At 38.3% G+C, this 26,389-nt stretch overlaps 1 protein-coding gene across 4 annotated transcripts in view; it reads left to right on the top strand.

Moving 5' to 3' along the window:
- Mapk8 (mitogen-activated protein kinase 8) overlaps positions 1-26,389 on the top strand; it is a 72,012-nt gene that overhangs the window by 36,986 nt on the left and 8,637 nt on the right. For 3 of the 4 annotated variants that reach the window (XM_052733920.1, XM_052733922.1, XM_052733923.1), the window contains exons 2-8: positions 5,566-5,734; positions 7,760-7,889; positions 11,978-12,036; positions 12,139-12,277; positions 21,891-22,056; positions 24,311-24,382; positions 26,089-26,271. In XM_052733920.1, coding sequence (XP_052589880.1) covers positions 5,613-5,734; positions 7,760-7,889; positions 11,978-12,036; positions 12,139-12,277; positions 21,891-22,056; positions 24,311-24,382; positions 26,089-26,271 — 871 coding nt within the window. In that variant the 5' untranslated portion in view covers positions 5,566-5,612. Of the gene's footprint in view, positions 1-5,565; positions 5,735-7,759; positions 7,890-11,977; positions 12,037-12,138; positions 12,278-21,890; positions 22,057-24,310; positions 24,383-24,752; positions 24,825-26,088; positions 26,272-26,389 lie in introns of all 4 variants that reach the window. The other variant, XM_052733921.1, reaches the window with a different exon arrangement.

Raw genomic sequence — 26,389 nt, 5'->3', positions numbered from 1 at the left:
TGTTTGAGGTTGCCTTGTCTGTCACTGTATTAAGTCACTTGATGTTTTTATTCATAGGTCCTTTTTTTTCCGTCTCCCTAAAGTGTACTTCATTGTGTTAGAACTTAAAAGATTGTTAAAGGCTCTGTTTGGTATATGTTAGGAGAGTGTGTTTATCCTGCTATGCTTTAACAGGAAAATAAAAATCTGTGGATGCTGGTCACCAAAATGTGTGATGATTTCTTGCCGCTGAAAGCTAGGTTTGTAGTAGATTCTCTAGTACTAGTTGACTGTCTTCTAATTCTGTCATTCATCTCTGACACTGCCTACGGAGATTGAGGCCCAGTCCTGCAAGATTGTTTGCTCCCACTGTAGATGCCATCTGCAAAGCACAAGTTGTAGTTCTTTGTCCCTCGTTTTTGTTTGTTTGTTTGTGTTTGTTTTTCACCTTGACACAAGCTAGGATCATTTGGGAAGAGGGAACCTCAACTGAGCAAATGCTGCTGTCAGTGGTCCCATAGGCAAGTCTTTCTGTCTGTCTGTCCTCCCTTCCACCCTCTTCCTTTCATAATCTACTAATTCCCACTAGTGTTGTCCATATGTTCATGGGTGTTAGTCCATCCACTGGATCATGAGCAACCTACTCGTGGCCACACCTCCAAGCAGAATGATTCTTTCTTCTCCAATAGTGTCAACTGCCAGTAGCCTCTCAGTTAGGGTTGGGAGCCTCCTGAATTCCCTCATCCATGCTGTCATTTCCGAGTGCAATCGCTGTGGCATGTCCAGAAGACAGCATTTCCCAGCACCTTTTCCCATCTGTCCTCTTGACTTTTGTATTCTTTCTGCCTCTTCTTGGATGTTTCTTAAACCTAGGGTAGGTGTGTGTGTGTGGGGGGTTGCTGATAAAGCTGTCCCATTTAAGGGTGAAACTTTAAGGATGTGACTGCTGCCCACCACAAAAAGAAGCTTCTCTGACCAAGGTCGAAGCAGCCTCCTGGGTCAGTATCTTGTGAGTTTCAGAACTCCCTGTGCCAGTGGTTAGCTAGGGCCTCTTCTCTGAATCCTCCCCTTCCTCTGCTGCTGGGAGTTGTGGAAGTGCCTGTGTGCCTTACTCTGGATGAGATTCACTCTGACCATCCTTTCTCTTCTCAGGTTTTGTTTTCTAAATCCCTACTGTGAGCAGGCACATTTAATTACAGAAATTTCCTTCACACATAGTACTTTTTTAAAAGTCTGAATATAATTATATTGCTGATAAGATAAACTGGTGATAATTATATATGGAATTAACTAATATGAATAAAATTCTTTGGAAAGTGAATCAGAGACATATCATTTGCTATTTTTAATTTATGGTTTTAGGAAGTGTCTCTGGTGGTGGTTTGATGTGATCAACATTTTATTACAAGCCCTGAGAATCTTATTAGTAAAATATTTGGCAAACGTTATTATTAGAAAATGTCAGGCATTTGAGTCTATCCCCATAAAGCATTTTATTTTATAGGACTAATTTTTTGGATAGATGAAGAGTCAACCCATATTAGTAGTACAAAGGTGCTTTTAAAACTAGGAATTCTCAGGATTGGTACCATTAATTTTTGAACCCAAACAAGGTCCCTTTTTCCCATTTGGAACTGTAGAGCCAGTAGTAACAAGCAAAGCTTTGTGTCTAATTGAGACACAAAGGAGACTTTTATTGTTGGCTAAAAATAGGAGTGAGAGGAAGAGACTTGAAAATCAACTTCAGAGCCTATTGGGGTCAAGAGGTTATATATACAGTATAAAAGAAATGAGAAGTTTCCAGTGTGAGGCACACTGGAATTTTCCTCTTGTTGAGTGATCCTTAAGTCTCATTAGAGATCTATTGGTTTTGGCCAGGATAAAATGCAGAATTGTAGAGCCTTTTTTCAACTGTCCCTGGTATACAACACAACTTCCGCACCTAAAGGTTCAGGGATCAGTGCAAAAGAAGACCCACCGCCTTAAATGTAGATAGCACCATGCCTTGGACTGGGGTTCTAGAATGCATGAAAAAGAGAAAGCAAGCTGCGATTCTTTCATCACTCTCTCATGATGGACTCCTACTGTGAGCTAAAATAGCCACTTCTTTCTTTAAAAAAAAAAAGTTTTGTTTATGTATTTTGTTCCAGCAGTGTGTGAAGTACACAGTATACTCCTTTCATGGTTCTTTCTGGCGGTTGTAACAGTAGTTATCTACTGTCCTGGTGCTGGTAGGTAGGTCATTTGAAATGCAGATTGTAATGAAGTTAGAGGTTATCTGACCAGTTTGGCTAGCCCACCTGAAGAGTAACTTCTGGCCCACATGGGATATTCTTTAGCAGATACAGAAGATAAGAGCAAGGTAGAAATTTATGGGGCTATATATAGGCAGTATAAAAATGGAGCAGAAGTGTAGATCACTGGTGAAGAGAGCATTTGAGTAGCATCACTGGGCCTTGAGGTGATCCCTAGGAATTTTATTTGAGGAAAATAAAAACAATAGATAAACCCAGGGAATTTCTTCCTGTATTAAAATGCATACAGTTGATAAATTTGAGTATAAAGTATTTCCTATGGGCAGCAAATTGGACTTGGTGTGCTTTTTCCTTTTTTTTTTTTTTTTTCTTTTCTTTTTTTGGGAGAGGCGGGAGTGGACCTGGGAAGACTGGGAAGTGAGTGTGAATGGGTGCATTGTGTAAAATCCCCAGATAATCAATAAAAATACTATGTTGCGGGGGGGGGGGGGGGGGGGTGGGGTGGGTGTTTCTTAGATATAAAAACAAAATAGCTTGTTGAGTACTTTGGAAAATGGCATCTTCTTACAGATCAGGTCACCTGTTTTTACTCAGTTGAATGTCATTGAGAAAAATTGCATTCTTTTAAACAACTAATGTTGAGCAGCCTAGAACCACCTTCCTAATAGTTTAAGATATTTGTATTTTGAATACAAAATAATTTTAGGATCTTGGATACCAGCTAACTGAAGTGTGATGGTAATATACCGATATTGTGTTCTGTTGCTTCAAGTACACTTCATTTTTCCCTTCTGGTATTGTTTAAAAAGTGGCCTCTCCACTGAGGACTGCCACTTTCTTGTAATGAAGCTGCTCTCCACACTTTTGAAGGGAAGGCTCCCCTCCCCTTTAGGGCCCCCTCGTGCTGCCTCTGTACTAGGATGTACTGTCATTCCTAATGCTCTTTCACCTCAAGGCCCAGCTACATACCTATCCCTGTAAAACACTTAGTTTGAAGGGTAACTGGTCTCAGCATCCTTCTTTAACTCGCCTCTCTTCAACAGTCTCTTAACTTGAACTTCCTCCTGTCTGTTAGAATATGGAAATAGGGAAATAGGAGGAGAGGAGAAAATTAGAGAAAGGAAGAAAGGAAAATGGTGGGTGTAAGGTCCTCTGTTAAATATTTACATGTTGATCCTAGAAATTGGGTCCATCAGACATGATCAGGTCTTACACTAGCTGCCAAATGCCAAACTACCAGTAAAGCCAAGAGTATTAAGCTCCCAGCCTAGGTATCTAGAACCATAAATCTCTGGCCTCTAGAGTCTTGAGCCATAAGAGTCCAGTTGTCAGAGCTTGGAGCTGTGGACTCTTGAGTCTGTCAGCACAGCCATAAACTCTTAGCACTCTAGCACTCAGGTCTGCCAACAACAGCAGAAGGGCTGCTCCTCAACCACTCTGTTTCTGAGGAAAGCCAAGGGGCAGGAAGCTGATTGCTGGCACCTTTGTGAACCATGGGGAAGCTTTTCTAGTTTTCCTCCTCCACCCCTTCCTTCCTCATTCACCTGCAGGCTAATCCCAGCGTGTGTTCCCCACCTTCCATGTGACTTCCTCACCACAGATTATGACATGGTGTACCCTAGGCTGCCCAGGATACTTACGGAGTTAATTATTTTCATTAAAAGTTGTCAGTTGGGGGCTGGAGAGATGGCTCAGAGGTTAAGAGTACTGACTGCTCTTCCAGAGGGCCTGAGTTCAAGTCCCAGCAACCACATGGTGGCTCACAACCATCTCTAATGAGATCTGGTGCCCTCTTCTGGTCATACATGCTGTATACATAATAAATAAATCTTAAAAAAAAAAGTTGTCAGTTGGGTGTGGGTGGTGTACACCTTTAATCCCAACACTCAAGAAGCAGAGATAGGTGAGTTTGAAACCAACCTGGTCTACAGAGTGAGTTTCAGGACAGCCAGGGCTACATAGAAACTGTGTTTTGAATTAAAAAAAAAAGTTCTCAGAATTTTTATTGTAATTATCATTGCCTTAACACTCACCTCCTGCCTACCATCCCCCAGCAAAACACACACACACACACACACACACACCCATTCTTTAGATTCCACTGGATTGGTGATTTTCTTTTCTTTTTTTTTGAGCTGAGGATCGAACCTAGGGCCTTGCAAGCACTCTATCACTGAGCTAAATCCCCAACTCCTGGATTGGTGATTTACTGGGTTGGTGAATGGTAGCTTAAAGCTGTCTTGCCTGCATTTTTTGTTTATCTTGTTTTGTTTTAAATGGAGTCTGTTACCTGGGCTACTCTCAAATTCCTGGGCTTCCAGAGTGCCAGGATTATAGGTCCAACCTACACATCCAGTGCAGGCATTTTGGAATAGAATACTTGCATAGTAAGGAAAGAGAGATTTGTCAATATTTCAATACTCAATGAGAAAAAAAAAAGATAGCCTTGACTTTTAATCAGGCAGGTGGTAAGGAATTGTGGTCAAAACTGAGATGAATTGTTTGATGCTCCAAACACATCAGAAGTGAATTACTTGTGTAATAATGTATGAGCCCTCCCCCTTCTTGATCTTACGTTTTCTATCCTGCTTCCTATCCTTTCAGCCATTATAGTTGTACCAAATGTTGCTGTTGGGTGTTAGAGGATATATCATCACTCTCACACACAAAAAAGACCCTTGTCTGTTAAACAGATGCAATATGTGCTAATAATTTACTGCCTGACTTTCATGTTAATTATAATTATTTGCTTACATTTATTCTTTTGTGTGTATGGGGGTTACACGTATTTGTGGAGGTCAGAGGTCAACCCCAGGTGTTCCTCAGAAACTAACCACTGTATTTTGAGATAATGATCTTGCTGGGATATGGGGCTTGCTGATATGGTTAAGTTTGATAGCCAGTGAGCCCAGGTATCCTCCTATGCCCAGCTCCTTTACACTGGACTGCACATGATGCTCTACTTAACCCAGCTTTTTATGTGGTGCTGGGGCTTGAACTCAGGCCCTCATATTTGTGTGACAAGCTCTTTACTGGCTAGCTATTCTCCCCAGCCCCCCCCCCCTTTTTTTGGGGGGTTTGGTTAGGTTAGGTAAGTGTGCATTAGAGAAGCAGTTCATCATAATAAAATGGTTTTGAAGAACCAGTCAGTAGTTACTTACATGTAACATGTACTGAGCAAAGCTTCCGTGGTAGTTTAATTTTTTGTGATGCACTCTTCCTAATGAGGATGACCTAGCAGTCTGTGTTACTGTGGTGCACAGAGTAAGGACTTAGATGTTAATACTGCACAAATTTATTTTCTTATGTCAACCTTTCTTTTGTTTTGCAGCCTCGGTGAATATTTGGATGAAGCCATTAAACTAATTGCTTGTCATCATGAGCAGAAGCAAGCGTGACAACAATTTTTATAGTGTAGAGATTGGAGATTCTACATTCACAGTCCTAAAACGATATCAGAATTTAAAACCTATAGGCTCAGGAGCTCAAGGAATAGTGTGGTAAGTTATTATTTCAAAATAAGGCAAACAGTCTTTAACTGCTGCCTTTTTCTTCTTTGTAAAATAGATCCTTTGGTAAATAATCAAATTTACTCAAAAAAAAAAAAAAAAAAGAAAGAAATCAAAGCTATGTAAAGCTATAATGTGGTAATTTTTCCTCAGAGATTACTGATCTTTTTTGTTATTCCTAAACTGTAATTATTAACCAACAGTGCTATCTTGAAATATAAACTATGATTAGATACTTACTTGGTCAGAGTCATGTGCTTATATCAGGAAAAAGGAAGTGGCAGGCTTATTTATTCCATGCATACATCTATTCCATAGCTGATTATGAGATGCCTCACTTAATCTTTACTTTCGCTCTATAGTGAAACAAAAATTTCATAAATCTTACTACTTTACACTGGGGAATAAAGTCAGCTAGCACATCTCACTATGTTTCAGAACTTACATATCTTTAAAGTTGACTTACAAGCTAACCTTTACCCAAAACGCTTAGGTTTTATAGATGAACATAATTCTTTAAAAATTGAAGTAGGTAACAGTCCTTGGGATAGTTTTGCTACTGATTCAGAATCACTATGTTAGCGTTATAACCTAGTGTTTGGAGAAATGCTAAGCCGTACCCAAGCATAATTACATCCTTATTACTTCTTAAACAAAATTTGTTTAAAATCTGTTAAAAGAAGTTGGGAGTGTTTATGATCCAGCATGTTTATAAGGTTCTAGAAAAGCTCTTGCATATGTCCAAAATACATGTACATAAGGCTGTTCTTTGAAGCATGAATTCCAATTTTAGAAGTTAAAACAGCATCAAGTCTGGCAACGGGAGAATTAAAAAATTATGATACAGTCAAACAGCAAAATACTGTACAACATTTAAAATGAACTGAAGCTGTATGTGTCAGATGGGCACTATCAGAAGTATAGTCCCGAGTAGTAAAACAATCTACAAAAACACCATATTGTATTATTTCTCTGTAATATGTAAAATATGCAAAGCGTTCCATATACTTAGAGTTGACTACATATGTAGAAAAGATAAAAGTTTACCTCTGAGAACAGAAGAGGAAGAAGTCTTTACCTGTAATATGTTTCTCTTTTTTAAAAAATCAGAATTATGGTAAAATATTAAAATCTAACAGTTGTATAATGGAAACACTGGTTTTTATTCTTTTCTAAGGTCCTCAGATCTAGTATTCATACTTATTAATACCTTGAGTTTTTAGTTCCTCCTCCAAACAGAATGTTAAAGGACTTGTTTTTAGTCTTTTGTATATGTCCTCTCAGTGTAGCTTCCTTTGTGTACTCACTGTCTTGTGTCCTAAAGGATTAAGACACTATATTATTCTTCAATAAATAAATTGTAAATTTTTTTAATGTGTGTGTCTGGGTGTGTTGCCTGCATGTATGTCTGTGTGCCACTTGTGTGCCTGGTGCCTATGAAGGCCAGAAGAGGGTATTAGATCCTTGGAACTAGAGTTACAGATGGTTGTGAACCTCCGTGTGGGTGCTGGGAGTCAAACCTGAGTCCTTTGGGAGAGCAGCTAGTGTTCTTAACTACTGATCCATCTCTCCAGCCCCAAAATTCTTCAGTAAATATTTTAAGTAGAAGTCATGAGCACATAACGTGGTTTTTTTTTGATAGAGGTGCAAGGTGAAGGAGTCATTTAGACTTCAGACTAGTACTGGGAATTGGTGCATCAATGGCTCAGTGAGTAAAGAAAGGAACCTGCCATTAAGCCTGACTACCTGAGTTCAGTCTCCAGGATCCATATGGTGGAAGGAGAGAACCAGTTTATACAAGTTGTCTTCTGTCTTCTGCATGACACCCCTAACCCCCCCCACACACACAAACATACAAAATAGATACATTTTTTAAATGCACTCATGCATACCTGTACTGAGTGATCTTGGGTGACACATAGTCTTGGTAGAAAAAGTAAGGAGTCTATGTGATTGCTTTGTAAATTTGGTTTTAGAACTTTGTGCTTAATGTTTATTTTTAATTTCTTATTACAGTGCAGCTTATGATGCCATTCTCGAAAGAAATGTTGCAATCAAGAAGCTCAGCCGGCCATTTCAGAATCAGACTCATGCTAAGCGAGCCTACCGAGAACTAGTTCTTATGAAATGTGTTAATCACAAAAATGTAAGTGAATAGTTCATGTTTCGTATGTATAAATGAAATCAAGATTTATTCGTGAATACATATCTGTCAAGGCTTTTTTGTTTTTAAATATTAGGGGCTTTAAATTGCTTCTCTAGATTGAAACATTGAAACATTATTTAAAATCTACAGACTGATCTTCTCCCGTCCCCATTCCCTACCTCCATTAGTAGGTACCAAAAGGAAAAAAAATGACTTCTGGGAGAAAAAAAACAATGACTTCTGAAATTTAGATTGGGTAGTTTTCTGGCATTCAATTTGTAGAAAGAGTTTTAAGAAGGTAATTGTTTGAAAAGCATTTTCTTCAGAATTTTTCTCATCATAGTTTTTTGTTTCCTGCAAAGCTGGCATTTCAGAAAACAGTAGAGAGATGAAATCATTCCCATTGTACTTGGATGTTGGAACTTAACAGGACACAAAATTTAAACTACTTCTCTGCATCCACTTCTGACTTCTTTTAAGTGGTATCAGTACTTACTTTCAACTCAGATAACTGCTGATAATAATAGTTGAACAAAAACTTTAGAAATATTTACAGAGAATGAGGAAAGCATTTCTAACTTGAAGATAAAGCTTTCATTCATTTTGAAAATGAACAGTCAAACTTTTTTTCCCCCCCCATACCAAAAGGGCGTCAGATCCCATTATAGATGGTTGTGAGCCACCCGTTTGGTTTCTGGGAATTGAACTCAGGACCCCTGGAAGAGCAGCCAGTGCTCTTAACCGCTAAGCCACCAGCCCCAGTTAAATGTTTTTAAGTTTGCATTAAGCGTACTGATATGTTTGTGATTATCTTAATGGGACAGTCCTTCTAAACTGGGAGGACATAAACTAGGAGAGAATCGCAGCAAGGGCAGTTTATGAACCACTGACCTGAAAGTGCTGGCCTGAGACATATTATCCAAAGGAATTTATAAAATATAATGAGTTCCATAGTTTCTGGTGTAGAAAATAACAGTTCATCACATTTTGAGAGCCAGCCATGTATAGAACCTTTGTATATTAAAGTTACAGATTTATCACCGGTGGGAAATACGTAGATGTTAAGGAATGGGCTTATTATTTGGGAAGTTTATGATGTTGTTTTGAAGACAGTGAAACATGATAAGAGTTAAATACCACCAAGCAGTAATAATTTCACTGTCAGATAGTAGAGGGTGGACAGTGCATGGTGACATCTCCAGAGGGAGATTTCTGTGAGCTTCAATGAAGACTTCAAAGAAGACTTGAAGGACAGGGGAGTAGACTTTAACTGACTCTTTAAGATGGGGTAAAAGTTAGGTTTTTTGGGAAAGGGGCTGACAGGAAGAGTGGTCATTATCAAGGAAGAAATTGCAGTTTCTTGTTTTGCAGGTGGGAGCCAGACATGGTGCTTGTCAGAGTTCTGCTTGTGTCCCTACCTCTGCTAGAGCTGCTCATGCTCCTTGTTGTCTCTGGACCTAGTTTCTTTGAGGGCTGTGGAAATGCTGCCTCAGTTTTTCTTGATTGAATACAAATACTCCTTCCCCCGACCCTGGGTGACAATAAAGATGTTCCATCTGCTAAATGGAGAGCAAGGGAAGCATGTCTTGTATGCTTAGCTGTCTACAGTTGACCAGACTGGGTTCTTAACATAGTTTGTTCATTGAATGAATATAAAACTAATACGGTTAAAAAACCATGAATACAGCTCCACCCTGCCACCCCTGGTGTATGATGGATTTTTTTTTATAATGTTTTATCTTTTTAGCACTTTACTGTTCTGCACAGATCATTTCGAAGTGATGTTTCCATGCTGTTTTCAAGGTTTTTGTATTTGTGGTTTCTCTTTTAACCTGGTCACTCCGATGAGACACTTAGCACACAGTGTCTAATCGCTTCCTCTAAAAGCTGTTGAGGCTTGTCTTTCTATTGCACATAAACCACTTGACTCACACTGTCTAACAGGTAATTGCCAAAGGCCTGATAGTAAGTTACATTGCATCCTGTTGACCTAGGAGAATTAAGTATAATACTTTCTGTTGTTCCACTTTAGATAGCAGTGGTGAAGTGTGGTTGTCCTTCCCAGAGTGTTGGGGGTTACCCACACCACCCCCATCTCTTCATTCTTACTTTGCATTTACTGGCTTTACTTCCCAGAATTGCTCAGATCGTCTTCATAATAGCTGGAACTATTGTGAAGTATAAGTTAAGTATATTGTAGAAATTGCCGTACATAACTATCAGAATTATTCAGCTTCCCTTAATTCTTTATGTTCACGTGCAAATTATTAGAGACATTTTCACAAATACCTTTTTGAAATCTTTATATACTATGTCTAGTTGCAGTATTCCTCCATTACTGTTATTCTTTGTTGTTGTTTTGTCCGTAGAGGGAAATAATGTTTTTCAGTAGGTTTTTACTTGGTTGTGGTAATTATTAGTTCTTTGGTATCTAGCCATATTCCATCCAGTAGTCAGTCATTGACTTTTGCTTGACTGTCTAATCTGATTAAGATAATTTATTTGCTTTCTTGAAAAACAAAACAGCTGTGTTTCCATTTGCCTTAGAAGCTCAGTAAAGATACAGCTCAAATACTATTCAGTTCACCAACTTGTGTATATAGTCGAATAGTTTAATATGTTCACTAATATATGTAACCAGAAAGAAACCCTATGTCCTTTAGTTGTCCTCCCCTGTATCCCACTCCCAGCAGCTCTAAGCATTCACTAACTCCATTTTTGTTTCTATATATGCCTTTAGCCTTGACTGTCCTGGAACTCGCTCTGTAAGCCAGGCTACCCTCGAACTCACAGAGATCCACCTGCCTCTGCCTCCCAAGTGCTGGGATTAAAGGTGTGCGCCACCACCGCCAGCAGATTTGTTTAAAGATTTATTTATTTCATGTTCATTGGTGTTTTGCCTGCATGTATGTCTGTGTGAGGGTGTCAGATCCCCTAAAACTGAAGTTACAGGCAGGTGTGAGTGCTGGAAATTGAACCCAGGTCCTCTGGAAGAGCAGCCAGTGCTCTTGATCACTGAGCCATCTCTCCACCAGTTATCCCCTCTGTCTTAAAGAATTAGTTTTACCCTTTCTGGCTTAATGTTTTTCTGAATATTTACTGACAGATGCCTTCTGTAAGCAGAGCTTAGTACATACATGAATGGCATCCATTCTCTCCCCATGAAGATTATGTCTAGAAAAACATATCCTTGCTTAAATTGCCAGCAGACATTTAAAAATAGAAGTCAAGTGCATTGTTGCATCCTGGCCTATGAAAGCATGTCAGCTAGTTCTTTCTAACAAGGATCCTGTGTGGTCTGGGATGAACTTGTTATGAGAATAAGACTCTGTTACAATGTGCTGAATGTAGGAATGACATGGATAGTAACTGAGGGCCAAGTAGGATAGTTGTCCTTAAAGTCAATGGAAGGGCTTCACATAACACTTTCTATTTATGAATACTCTATCAAGCACTTATTTTATATAAATACCTACATAATTTGTCATATAGTCAGTATGACTTTTAGGACAGTTTCATAGCAAATGTGAGAAGAAGATGCAAGCTTGCACGTATCCCACCCCCAAAATCAGTGTCTACCACCTGAGTAGTACATTTGTCATAATGGATAAGCCTGCTTTAATGGTTCACTCAAATTCCATAATTTACATTAGATTACACTCTATTCTATTTTTCTTTTTGGTGCTAGGAAATTTACCCAGGGTCTCTGCATGCTAAGTAAACATGACCGCCCCTAAGGTTCGCTTGGTGTTAGAGAACCTATGAGTTTGAACTAGTGTATGGTATTTATATATATATAGGTAGGTATGTGTGTGTGTGTATATATATATGTATGTATGTATTTCCATCTTTATAGTACTCATTTTTATTTGCCCGAGAGATCTTCTGTTCTTCCTAGTCATTCTTTTTCTGTTCTCCAATTCTTAGCAATGAAGTTTTAATAAATATATATGTTTATTTGTGCTTAGTATATAAACTGGAGTGGTTTTAAACTGATAGTGAATTACTGTCACACGTGTATTTGCAGTTCCCAAATGAAGCATTAGGAAGTAGTTTCTGATGTTTTTATTTCTTTGCTTTTGCTGCAGATAATTGGCCTTTTGAATGTTTTCACACCACAGAAATCCCTAGAAGAATTTCAAGATGTGTAAGTGTGGTAATTAAAATGCTGTTACTATAAAGTTTTGCTAGTACCTATCCATAGATTGTTGCTATACACTTTAGCTGTCATCTTTTTCTACCCATGAAGTTACATAGTCATGGAGCTCATGGATGCAAATCTTTGCCAAGTGATTCAGATGGAGTTAGATCATGAAAGAATGTCCTACCTTCTCTATCAAATGCTGTGTGGAATCAAGCACCTTCACTCTGCTGGAATTATTCACCGGGTTAGTAGAAAAATATCACCATGTTCTTTTCTAAGGATTTTTTTTTTTAATTTTGTGTGAAGTATTTTGCTTGCATGTATTTAAGTGTACCACATGCATGCAGTGCCTGCAGAGGCTGGAAGAAGGCGTCAGATCTGCTGAAACTGGAGTTACAGACAGTTGTGAGCTGCCATGTAGGTGCTGGGAGCCAAACCTTAGTCCTCTGCAAGAACAGCAAGTGCTCTGAACTATTGAGCCATTGTCTCTCCAGCCTGCCATGATCTTTTTCTTTTAAATCATTGAAGTGAAATTCACATAACAAACTATTTTGAAGTATATGACTCAGTGGCATTTAGTCCATTCACAATGTTGTACAACCACCACCTCTATCAAATTCTAAAAATTTTCATCACCTTTCCTCTAAAATAAAAACTTAACTGTCACTTTTCATCTCTGTCTCTCTCCTTACACCCTAGCAATTCAATGTCTATGGATTTACCCGTCCTAGATATTTTGTATAAATGTAATCATGTAATATATGGCCTTTCATGTCAGGCTTCTTTGACTTGTGTAATGTGTTTGCAGTGTCTATGCTGTAGCATATATTACTATGTACTTCCTTTTTGTGAATGAATAATATTCCATATGGCGTATTCCACAGATAATTTATGTGTTACTTCCTTTCAGTTAAATAGTGTTTCGCTATGAAAATTCATGTGCAAGTATTTCTTCAATCTTTGTTCTTAAGGGTTTTTTTTTTTTTTTTTTGGTGGAATTACTGTATCATGCGGTGTTAATTTTTTAAGGAACCATCAAACTGTTTTTCAAATTGGGTACATTTCACATTCCCAGAATCAATATTTAGGGATTCCAGTTTTTCTGCAACTTTTCCAGTATTTAGTACCTGACCTTTTCATTTTAGTCATAATGGATATGAAGTGGTATTTTATTGTAGTCTTGATAAACATTTTCCTAATGGCTAATGATAGTTGTCTTAATTACTTTTCTATTGCCATGACAAAACACTATGACCAAGGCAAGTTATAGAAGAGAGAGTTTACTGAGGCCTTACAGTTTCAGAGAATGAGTCCGTGACTAACCTGCTGGGGAGCATGGCAGCAAGTAGGCAGGCATGGCACTAGAACAGTAACTGAGAACTTACATCATGATCTGCAGGCAGCAACAGAGAGAGAGTACTAACTGGAATGATGTGGGCTTTTGAAACCCAAAAGCAGCCCCCAGTTACACACCTCTTCCAACAAGGCCACACCTCTTTAATCTTCCCAAACAGTTCCACCAACTGAGGACCAAGTATTCAAATATATGAGCCTATGGGGGCCATTCTCATTCAAGCTATTACAGTGGTCAAACATCTCTTTATTTGTTGGTTAGCTATTTCTATGTGGTTCTTAAAAAAACATGGTCTTCTTTTGTTTGTTTGTTTTTTGGTTTTTCGAGACAGGGTTTCTCTGTGTAGCTTTGCGCCTTTCCTGGAACTCACTCTGTAGTCCAGGCTGGCGTCGAACTCACAGAAATCCACCTGGCTCTGCTTCCCGAGTGCTGAGATTAAAGGCGAGCAGCACCACCGCCTGGCAAAAGAGAGATGGCTCAGCCGTTAAAGGCTAGGCTCACAACCAAAAAAAACATGTATTTTTAAGCCCTTGGTTCTTAATCAGTTGTGTGCCTCTTTGTTGCAGATTGTATATGTGAGAGAGAGAGTGAGTGTGTGTGTGTGTGTGTGTCCTAGTTCTATATATACTAAACCTTTACCAGACATAATTTATACATAGATTGGTTTTCACTTTGCTGATGAGGTCTTATGTCTTGCATAGGGATCTGCTGCCAAAGTGAAGGTCATAAAGATTCAACATTATCTCTTCTTATAAGAGTTTTATGGGTCTTTGGTCTATTTTGAATTGATTTTGTACATGGTATGATGCAAGAGTTTATCTTTATTCTTCAATATGTAGAAATCTATTTGTCCAAGCTCTCAGAGAATTGTACTGATACCCTTTCAGAATCCAGCTAGTCACAAATACATGGTTCTCTTCCTGGACTGCCAGTTTTATATAATTAGTCTTTATGTCTGTCCCTATATTGGAATCACATTTTTACAAATTTTAGTGTGTGTGTGTGTGTGTGTGTGTGTGTATGAATTGCCATTTGGATGCTGGAGGCCAAACCCAGGTCCTCTGGAAGAGCAGTAAGTGCTCTTAACCACTGAGCCATCTCTCCACCCACCAGTTACAAATGTTACTCTGTACTGCTTTGGAATGGGAAACTGAATCCTGACTCCTTTCTCTATAGTTTTGAAACTGCTTTGAGTATATATGAATTTGAAGGTCAGCTTTTTCATTTCTGCAGAAAAAGCCACTGGACTTTTGAACAAAGATTTCATTGAATCTGAAGATTGGTTTGGTGATTTTATCATCTTGGCAGTATTTAGTATTCCAATTTGTAACCCATAATATCTTTCCATTTCCTAAGTTGTGTTAGCCTTTAGTACTGTAAGTTGGGTAGCTGAACTAGCAGGAGTTATTTTCTCACACTTCACAGTGCCTAAAACTGAATGGTTTTGGTGAGGTCCATAAGCACTGTCTTTTATCTTCACACAGTCTTTCCTCTGTCGTGAGTTGTCATTGTGCTTCTTTCTAACCCTCTCACGTGTTCATACACTGATTTGTTTAAAGACCATGTCAACTGCACTGTACTTTGACTTCTCTTCAGTCTGGGCAGCTTCCCGCTTCCCCCCCCCCCCGCCCCCCCCCCCCCCCAGTTGCTCTAGCGAAGACGTACAGTCAAATGCTGAAGACCAGTAGCAGAGATCGGCATCTTTGTCTTGCTTGTCATCACCATTGATTAGTGTTTCCCACTATGAAAACAGATACCTGAAGCAAGGCATTTGTTTATGAGGAAAAGGTTTTTTTTGTTTTGCTTTGTTTTTTGTTTTTGAGACAGGGTTTCTCTGTGTAGTTTTGGAGCCTGTCCTGGATCTCGCTCTGTAGACCAGACTGGCCTCGAACTCACAGAGATCCACTTGGCTCTGCCTCCTGAGTGCTGGGATTAAAGGTGTGTGCCACCATCACCCAGCTAAGGAAAAGAATTTATTGAATTTATTTAGCTCAGTTTTGGAGGCTGAAAATCTGAGATCGGGTAGCCTCATCAGCCTCTGGTGAAGATCATTTAGACCACTTATAAACATGGCAAAAAGCAAATCTGATTGTGTATAAAAGGTGCCAAGTGTGTAGGGTGCCTTGCTGTATACTAACTCCCTCAGGAGAGCTAACCCATTCCACAAAACCAACATTAGTCTCCTCTGAGGACAGTGTCCACGACTTAATTACTTTCTAATAGTCCCCACCCTGTACAGGTTCCAGCATTTCCCTTGGAGGACACATGCAAACATTTTCAAACCGTAGCCACTATTAGATATGATAGCAGCTGTAGAGCTTGGTACATACTCTTTCTTATTGTAAAAGTCATGCTGTCTACTCAGAGGTTACAGCCTCCATAAAATGTGCTTAATACATAAGGCATGCCTAGGTCCAAGGGTCCCCAGAACTACCCCCATTTTAGATCATCTGGTTACAAATCACCAATCCTACCATCTCCCTGAGTTTTACTGTTTAATTAGCATGACCACAGGACTCCTGGTGGTGGTACACTTCAACTATGGTGTTACTATAAACTGAATGGTAAGAGTCAGAACCAACCAAAGAAAGAGGTTTGTGGGGAAATCTGAGTCCAACATAGAGCTTTTAGATGTTTTGTTGGCTCCAAAGTATGACAATGCAGTATCTCCAGCCAGGGAAGCTCACCCAGTCTTTTGAGATCTAGATATTTTATTTGGTCACAGTAACATAGCACTGTCCTAGCTGATAGTCAGCGGTCATTATCTGATTGATACTAATACATTGACTCTCCATTTCCTCCAAGGTTGGAACTTGGAAAATATAATCATAAATTATGTTGCTGGGCTGTCTATGACCAAAACCCCCACACTAGCAGGACAGTCCTGTCAAACAGGATATTCCAGGTGTTAAAATCACCTGTAGTTTAGGACAAAGGCCAAACCCCCTCTTACAGAAGATTAATTCTCCATTTATCTTAGATACCTGATTTGCATATTTGTTGATTTAGCCAAAGGTTTTATGCACCAATTTGTTACTGTATGTATGGCTTCCCTTCAGCTATCTACATTGATAGATTTTTGTGTTTTGAACTCCCCTTTATTTCTAGGATAGATCCCAACTGGTCATAGTGTATAATCTTTCCAGTATACTATGGTTTGCTAGTATTTTTTGTTGGATTTTTACCGCTAGGTTCATTAATGTTTTAGTTTCTCATTTTCATGTAAAGGTGGTTTTATAATATGACTTTGGTATCAAGGTATTGGTACCATAAGTTAGGAAGCATTCCTTCCTCTCTTCTTAACTTTTAAATTCATTTTGGAAGATGTTAGGAAAAATAAAGAACAGCTGTAGAAATGTTCTTACTAATAGCAGACATACTGAGGTCTGTTGCCCTAATGACCTGTACCTTACACTAGGCAATGTGGGAAACTAGGGTGGAGCTGTGCGTGTAAGAAGCATAGAAGTATCCATAACAAACTAAAAATGGACAAAGTGAGAAATTACATTGACTACATTTAATTCAAAAGCCTCAGCTGGTGACTCTCATTAACCTCTGTGCTAAAAACAGGTTGCTTCTGGAGAAGTTTGCTGAAGGCCACCAGCAGCCATTCCTCCTGGGAAATGGAAGAATGAATATTCTGAGCCAAGGGTCTGAACAGACATCACAGGGTCTATTGAAGCCACTCCTTGGTTCACTCTTGCCACTGGCTTAGGACTAAATTCCAGCTGTCCCTGCCAGATAGCCCCTTGCTGTCTTTTCCTGAAGCAACTACCAAAAATTGACATGATAAACTGTAGCTGCTGGTTTTGCATCTAGTCCTCACAGCCCTCTCCTCCTTGCTAGATTCACCTTAACTCTGCCATTCTGTGATTACTCACTTGGTTTAAGAAACTAAACTTTTATTCCTTCCAAATACTGCAGAGTAAGGTATCCCTGTAGACACTTAGAAACCCATGCTGAGGGAGACTTCCCTAACTAGTTCTAACTGTGTCAGCAAAAGAAAGCTGCGTGGTAATGCACTGGCTTAACATGCTGGCCTGCAGGTGACACACACATCACCCCTATTCAGTGCATAAGCAGATCTAGCCATAAAGGCCTGCCTAGTTATAAAAGAGCAGGAAAATGGAGAGAGCAGACTCATGAATGTTGGTGAGTACCAGTCCTGCCATAGCCTGTGGTTGGCTAACATACTACTGCTCTCTGCCCCACACCTCCATAACAGGGACACACATTAATGTCTATATCAGATTCAGGCATAGGTCCTTTGGGCCTAGAAACACTGGAACTGACTCTGTCTTCCCTCTCCTTGAGTTCCCTCAATAGAACAGTCAGATGGGGCCAGGGTAGCCACAGCAGTCTCATTGGAAATCTGAAAAATACAGTGGTTGATTAGTTGGCAGTTGAAATTCTGCTGAATGGACATTGTAAGTGTCCCTCCCTCTAGAGGTGGGAGTGCTCACTTATTAGGGGTTGAATCTGATTTCTGCACAGTGCAACCTGTCTACTGTTGTCCAGATTACCTGGCTGCTCCCTGTGCGAGTCTTCCTTTCCTCCTTAAATATATCTGAAGTGAGTAGTGAAGACTGTGAGTTCAAGGACTGCTCCGCTTTCTTGGCCTGCTTCCTACCCATGAAAGACAGGAGCGCAGGTGTCTTCTGTTACTGATATTTGGAGCAGAAAGTTTTCTTTCTGTCCTGCCCATGTCGCTTTCTTGACAACAGTTTTGTTTTTCATAGTGCAGCTTTTATCAGTAACTAAAAGAAGTGTAGCTTTTTGATTGTATGTCTTTTTAAAGCATATTTGTTAGCTGACAGGCTCTGTATTCTTGGACTTAATTGAAGCTCTCTTGAGTCTTCCTTTAAGCTTTCAGGCTTCTTTGGACAGACTGAAGTGATTTCTTCAGTTTACGGATTTAATAAGGACTAAGGCTTTCGTTTGTTATGGGAAAATGATGCATAGAAACAAGCCAAGAATGTCAGTGACTTGAACCAACACAGTGCTTGCTCAGGGTCCTCAGGATTAGCTATGTGGCATTGCTCCATACCTTGGGTCAGGTTCAGGTTTGCTTCCCAGGGACATTGTTTTCCAATGGTATAAGGTAGAATAACAGAAACTATGCTAATTCGAGTATGTCCAGACTTTCTCTTCAGATCCGGTGAGCATCACATTGTTTTATGTTTTGTTAACTGAAACTGGCTACAAGGATAGGCATATAAAAGGATGATGCTTGGTCCAGGGATAAACTAAACCATCTGTCACCTTTTTGTGGGTTTCTAGGAGCATTTAGATTATCCAAAATGATGACACTGTTACCTTTCATTTCTACTTATAATATAGCTAGTTCTTTCCAATGGAGCCAGTAGTTACTAACAAAGTTTTGCTTTCCAACCTCTTCTAGAACTTGTTTATGTAAAGACCACATTCTAAGTGTTCTTACTTTGTGGATATGGCCTCTGTCACATCTACTGACTGAACTGTGCCCTTCAGTAGATAACATGGGGCAAAATGATTATGTCTAAGTTTGCTTAAAACTTCCTTTGCAAAAGCAGTCAGGCTCTCAGTTGTCAGCCCCTGTTCATTATGCAAGTCCTGTGCAGATAACATAAAATATTTTTGCATCTGCGTAGTTAGAATCTCTTCCCAATTTGTTACTGATTTCAGTGCTGTCCGGTCACCAACTCATGGCCCTGTGTCCTTGCACAGGTTGTCTGTGATCTGAAATGCGTGGGGCCAGAGTGTTTCAGATTGTGGAATGTTTTAGATTTTAGATATTTGCATAGTCTTTACCAGGTGAGCATCCCTAAATCTGAAAGTCAGAAATCTGATTTCTGCACAGTGCAACCTTGAAAATCAAAGCCCTGACATGATGGGTCCTGTATCATTGGACTAATATGAGGCTACCTTTAAGTTTTCCTTAGTGTAGACATCAAAGTGGATATAAGAAACTTTTGAGTTCTGTCAGTTATACTCAAAATGACTTAAATATGGACCTTTCAGATTTCAGGGTAGGGATACTCAACTTGTAATAGTTACTCCCCAGTCCTGGGTCAGTTAAACAGAATGCAGTAGGCTTGGCTACAGTAACAAATATCAGACTCTAGCTAAACATGCCTGAGGTTTATTTCTCATATTATGTGTACAGGCAGATCATGGTGAGGGTGGAAACTTGGCTCTATAGAGATGCTGAGCAACCCGGCTGCCAACAAAGCCCACTATCTGGAGTGTTCTTAATCACCAAAGCAAGGGAAGAGCTCGGGAAGTTGTGCTGGCCTTTCTCCACTTTGTTCCCATTCAGACACTACCTGCCAGGTCTACTCATGCCGCCTTGCCTGACTAGAGAAGCTTAGAGAGTCGGGCAGGAAAAAGGAATGTTGAGTTATTTCTACTCTCTCTGCACAAATGTAGTCACTCTTCTTCTATATGTAGTTAGCAATATGATGACATCTGTAAAATAATAATCCTTGATACAGAAAGATGAATTTTAGTTACTATTCTTACAGCCAAATACTCTTGACAATTTATTTTCTTAAACTGTTTCTTTAAAAAAATGTATTTGTTCATAATCGTTCCAGAATACAAAGTATTTTGAGTTTTTTCTAGACTGGAACCAGCTAGTATAAAGAGCCAGTAATCTTGAGCTGTAACAACAGACATGGAAGTGATATTAAAGTTTGTAATTTTTTTTCTTAAGCATGGACATTCCTTTGTTTTGTTTACTGTATTTCAGAAGTATTAACAACATTACATTTGCAGAACAGGAATGATAACATTTTTGTCTTCTGTTGGAATGACCTTATATTGTTAGTATGCTTAATTTCTAAAGTCCTTAGAGTCTTTCCTAAGCCTATGCATGGTGGCATGTCAGAGTAAGTTAGAAACAGCAAACAAGCAATTCCTGCATGTAGACATTTAAAAAGGGATCTTTGTCTTGAAGGCCTTTGCTTTTGTTTGTATCTGCTATTCATCTGTGCATGTGAGATAGTGTAACTGTGATGTGGATATGAGTGTTCATCAAAGCCAACAGGCAAAAGCTTGATGAATGTCAAGCCCTAAGTATTTTATGCCACTGCCTTCTTTTTAATAAGCATCACACAGATTTCCTTCTGGCTGGAGCCAATTGGTAGATTTTCATAAAGACGTTATGTAGCATTAACAGCAGAAAGTAATTTTATGGACTAGTGGCACCAGCACACTAGTGTCTGCTACATGTGAACAGATGTTTGTGATTTTATGTGGGAAGTCAGGAATGAGCAGGCTGATAATCACTATTTTGGTCCTGTCTATTGTACTGAGATTGATTCTACTCTCTCCCCATAAAAAGCAAACATGTGTGACTATGAATGTTCAAATAACATGCCAAGATTATGTCAAGATCATGTGAATATTAGCCAAATGTTTCATAGTTTTAGAGTGATATAATACTTGTTGTGACTTTAGAGTAAGATTTTTAATGCTGTTAGTTTAGTATGCAAATGAATGTAAATGCTAATTTATAACGTCTTACCATAGTAGTTCTTTTATTGTTGTTTGTCATTGGTATTTTAAGACAGAGTCTTGCTGTTGCTATAATTTGCTTTCTGTTGCTGTGATAAAACACTGACCAAAAGCAACTTGGAGAAGAAAAGGCTTATTGCATCTTAGATTTTCATGTAACAGTCCATCTCTGAGGAAAGTCAGGGCAGGAGCCTGGAGTAGTAACTGAAGCTGATTCCATGGAGGAGTGCTGTTTACTGGCTTGCAACTCCATGTTTTTCTCAACCTGTTTTTATGCAGCCAGGACCACCTGCCCAGGGAGGGCACCATTCACAGTGGGTTGGCCCTCCCACCTCACTGGTTAGGAAAATACCCCACAGAATTGTCTCCGGGCCATTCTGGTGGAGATGGTTTCTTCATTGTTGTTCCCTCTTCCCAGAGAACTCTAGCTTGTTGTGTCCTATTAACAAGAAAGTAAGCAGTGCACTCTGTATCGTGGACTTCCAGTCTTTCTGCCTTGGCATCAGGTATCGGGATTACAAAGGATGAGCCACTATGCCTAGCACAAAAGTTCTTTTTTGTTTGTTTAATTTTGTATTTCTTTTGTGCTGTTTTGCCTGTCTATGTGATGGTGGAGAATCCTCTGGAACTGGAGACACAGTTGTGAGCTGGCATGTGGGTGCTGGGAATTGAACCCACTTAACTACAGAGCCATCTCTCCAGCTCCACACAAAAGTTCTTAAATGAGCTTTAAAATGTCTTTCCAAATCTCTTGCTCTATTTGACCAAGAATTTCTAGCTAATACTCATTTCTAGAAGATAAAACATTCCTAACTTCCGTACTGGGTTTATGTATGAAAATATCTTAAATCTGACTTCTTGGGTTTGCCTATTTGTGTTTAATCTCTGTAGTGATGTTACATTGAAAACAGTGAACAATTAACAAACTGACAGATTATGTAGCTCAGTTGAGCAGTAAAACCTTTGTATCTGTCTTAGCAATCATTTTAATGTTTATTTCCTGAAGGACTTAAAGCCTAGTAATATAGTAGTCAAATCAGACTGCACTTTGAAGATTCTTGATTTTGGACTGGCGAGAACTGCAGGAACAAGTTTTATGATGACTCCTTATGTTGTGACTCGATACTACAGAGCGCCAGAGGTCATTCTCGGCATGGGCTACAAGGAGAACGGTCAGCATATACTTTCACTTTGAAATACTCTTTTGATTTAGTTTATCCATAAGTTTTTTATACTTAAATTGAAGTGCATGGAGTTAAGCGTGCATAAGTGTTTCAAACGTGTATCAAGAATCTACACATTTTACCATAAATATTTGGGAAAGCATGGGTATCTTATCATAAATGTGAATACTTGCCATCAGTCCTACCCCTAAAGAAAGAATTCTGAAACCAGAACTTATGCCCTTTGCTTGTCTGTAACTTTAACTTGAATGAGCATATATTTCTTAGTAATTTAATCTTAGTAGTAATTCTAGTGTATATTAGTCATATTTGCTTACATCTCCAATATTTAGTCAGTGTTAATAGTAGCACTCACTATAAACTGAGAGCTACGTTAAGGCTCAACTCTGAAAAGCTAATAGATAATGCAACCTTTCAGGAAGCACTAGTGTCTCATCAAAACCTGTGTCAAGCCTTAAGGAAATTGAATATATTATTATATGTGGATATATTAAACTTTTTAATGTGGTGTGTTTCTAGGGAGGAGGTTAGAACAGTGGTTCACTTTGAAGCAGAAAATTATTAAGTCAGTCTTGAAGATTCTTTATACATATATACATACACAAATACATAAACACACACACACACACACACACATATATATATATATATATAATGATACCATTGAAATTGGGGTCCTTGCTTAATTTCCTCTTCTTTTTTGAGCTAATTAAAAACAAATAGTTTAGATATCAACTAATTTAAGTAAACATGATATTCTGTTTTCTTAGTCTTAACATAAGATTTAAAAATTTTGTTTTGAGAGTTGATATTTCAAGTGACCAGAATGCAGATTGGTAATTGCTTTTCTGTGAAACTTTTGGTTATCACATAAATTGCACCATGTGTTAGTGTCCTTGACACTATGGTCTTGACATAGCTCCTTACCAGAAATTAGAGACCCTATTGTCAAGAATTGATATATTGAGGCTGGAGAGATGGCTCAGTGATTAAGAATACTAGCTGCTCTTCTGGAGTACCCGGGTTCAGTTCCCAGCTCTCCCATGACAGTTGACAACTGTCTGTAACTCCAGTTTCAGGGGATTCGATACCCTCACACAGAAAAATATGCACATAAAATAAAAATAATTTTCAAAATTAACTTTAAAAAAAAAGAATTGGCATATTACCCTCTCTTAGAAGAGAGTCACATAGATCATTTCATTGCTTTTCCTGCCTGTTCCCCCAGCAACCTGGTCAAATCTGTTCCCTCATAACTACATTAGCCAGTGGGGGATGGCATACAGATACCCTCTTTTCAGTCATACACACACACACACACACACACACACACACACACACACACACACACACTGATTTCATGTTTTGTTTTTTGCAGAGAACATCAAATTATTTTGGAAAGTTTAGGGTAGTCTATTCTATTTTAAAGTGCCTAATAGCAAATTCGACCCCTTGTAGCAAGTTTTCTACACAGTGATCTGTTGGAGACTCTTTGTAGATCATAGATCTGTAGGTGCTTTGATAGTTTAAAATAGAAAACTGGAAAAACACTTGTGTTTACCAAGGTTTCTTAACAGATAAGCTGTTCTTTCTCTTCGTTTGTTCCTTTTTGGGTAGAGGTGGGTATTAATGTAGAATGAAGTCGCAATGAAGACAACTGACTTTCAGTTCAGAAGATACAAACGAAGCTTTTTCAGTTCAATAAGCCTGTGAAATCCAGTTTGAAATTTTCTGATAAAAACTTTAGATTAGCATTTTATTAAGTTCAGAAACATTCTGTTTTTAATATTCTAAATTATTTCTGCTTGTGCTTTTTAAATTTAACTTAAAGAGAGAGTAAAATGCACAGTTAAACCTCAAAATAGTGCATCTCATTTTTATACTTTTATGACCTCATATACATTCTTAACTTTATTTATAAAGTTTGTTTGGTTCTACTTTATGTTTTCCAAATAATTTCTCAGTTATAAAATGTATATTTTTTAATTTATGCAATTTCTGTGCATGGCTCTCACTTTAAAATTAGATATGTAATTAAAATGCCACATTTCATATTTTCTTTTGTGATTGAAAGCTTTTTTAAAAGTATTTTGTGTTTTAAATTATTCCATTATTTGAACTTCAAACCACCTTTTCTTTTTGTGATGTTCTGCAGTTTTTAGATAATGCAGTCATATTATGCTTCTTTGATTTTAATGACCTTTTGCTTTGCTTTTCCTTCTTTTGTGCTGCAAACATATAGTGGATTTATGGTCTGTGGGGTGCATTATGGGAGAAATGGTTTGCCACAAAATCCTCTTTCCAGGAAGGGACTGTATCCTTGTGCTGCTGCAGCAGATTCATTAACTAGGTGATGAACTTCCTTCTGTTTGCTAATGAAAAGGAATATATTCTACATTTGTACATACAGTTTTTTTTCTTTTAATAGATGTAAAGTCTGTGGCTGTTATAGTTCAAAAAATTGTGGAGCTAAGAAACTAAAGTGTTTGTAGGCTGCACCCGGCAGCAGGACATACAGTCTCTGCTGGTAGTCAGAGCACATTCACTGTCATTCATTTTTATTTCGTATTGCTTTTTATAATTTTAAGTGTATATGGTGTACGTGTTTTATTTTAATGTTTATATATTTTTCTTTTTATTTTAACCAAAATCTTTATGTTAATGTCATTGCATTTTGTTTTCAGTTGACATTTGGTCAGTTGGGTGCATCATGGGAGAAATGATCAAAGGTGGTGTTTTGTTCCCAGGTACAGATCGTATCCTTATCTTTGGCCTAAAAATGTAGTTTCTAAAGGTCAAAATGTATGGTACCGCGTCAGCCTGGTCAGGTGGAATGTATTTTGTCTCTCCCTAATACAAAGTATTGTTAAATTACTCTCCAGAATACCACCTCTTACTTGACATAGACTTCCCTTTTCCTCATTGTTTCATGTGCTAATTTTAAAAAGTGCTCAAGTGCGATTATTCACAGTTCCTTGATGACTTTGAGTTGATTAACAAAATAATTAAGGCTTCCACTAAAAACTTCTAACACTTGAGTAAGTCTGTAACTCTTTTGAAGGCAGCATGAATTTTGGAATTATCTGTCGCTCCTGTCTGTCTTTTTGTTTGGTTCCCCCGTGTCTTTCTGTCACTGTTCTGTATGTTGTGTCTTATTGTCTCATTACATTAACATAACATGCTGAGAATGTCAGCAGGAAGTTTCCTATGTTGGTAATTAGGTTGGGATTCATGCTTTTAGCTCATCAACTTTTAATATTTATGTTAACAGTGAAGGGTCTATCAGTGAGTAACACAGAAGTGTTTTAGGTGGATGGAATGAGAATATTCACCATGTTACAGTAAGAGTGTTTGGGACATCAGTATTTGGAGATTTGGAGTAGAGAGCCTCAGAGGGAACAAGACCAGGAAGTTCTGGTCTACAGCATAATGAGATACTGGTATCATTTTCATGTATTTCAGCGCTTCACAAACGTAATTAACATAGGCAGACCTGAGAATGGCAAAAGAAAATGCTATTTCTATCCAAGTCATCATTTTTATCACTATCAGGTATTTTCTGTTAGTGTAAAGAACTCAAAAAAGCAGGACAGACTAGAAATATTTCTTACTCTCTAGGAAATGCATTTACATTTTTGAAGAGCTGGGGGAAAGGCAAATTTTAAATTTAAAGTTTTGTGCAGTTTACATTTTGAGTTTTATGAATATAGTGATAATTTTTGAGTTATTTTTATTTTGAATTTACTCGTTTATGCCTCTTTTATGGTGAAATTAATGTTTATATACACCACACATGTGCATGCTCACACACAATAAATAAGATTAACAGAGCTTATTTATTGCTCATTTTTATCCACTTGCAATCATTGCCTTTTGCAAGATGGCTTTGAGGTATAAAATATATAATGGCCACATTCTTTAAGTTTTAAACAATTTCCATTTTCTTGTATTTAATGTGGATAAGATTAAAATGTTGAACATTTGATACACGGAGTATTTTTCTTAGCTACTTGATAATAGATATTGATCAGTGGAATAAAGTTATTGAACAGCTCGGAACACCGTGTCCTGAATTCATGAAGAAACTACAACCAACAGTAAGGACTTACGTTGAAAACAGACCTAAGTATGCTGGCTATAGCTTTGAGAAACTATTCCCAGATGTGCTTTTCCCAGCTGACTCGGAGCATAACAAGCTTAAAGGTAAGTTGTGTGAGTGTGTACACCAAATTGTGTTTTGAGTACTCATGTGTGGTAAGAGTGCTTAGTCATATTCTTAAGAGATTTAACTCAAAATTATGTCTGCTAGTGGAACATAGGA

The sequence above is a fragment of the Peromyscus californicus genome, unplaced genomic scaffold (assembly GCF_007827085.1).
Source record: "Peromyscus californicus insignis strain IS unplaced genomic scaffold, ASM782708v3 Scaffold_12__1_contigs__length_115047231, whole genome shotgun sequence".
Classification (NCBI taxonomy): domain Eukaryota; kingdom Metazoa; phylum Chordata; class Mammalia; order Rodentia; family Cricetidae; genus Peromyscus; species Peromyscus californicus.
The sequence above is the reverse complement of the archived record's forward strand: the minus strand, read 5'-3'. Positions and strand labels throughout refer to the sequence as shown.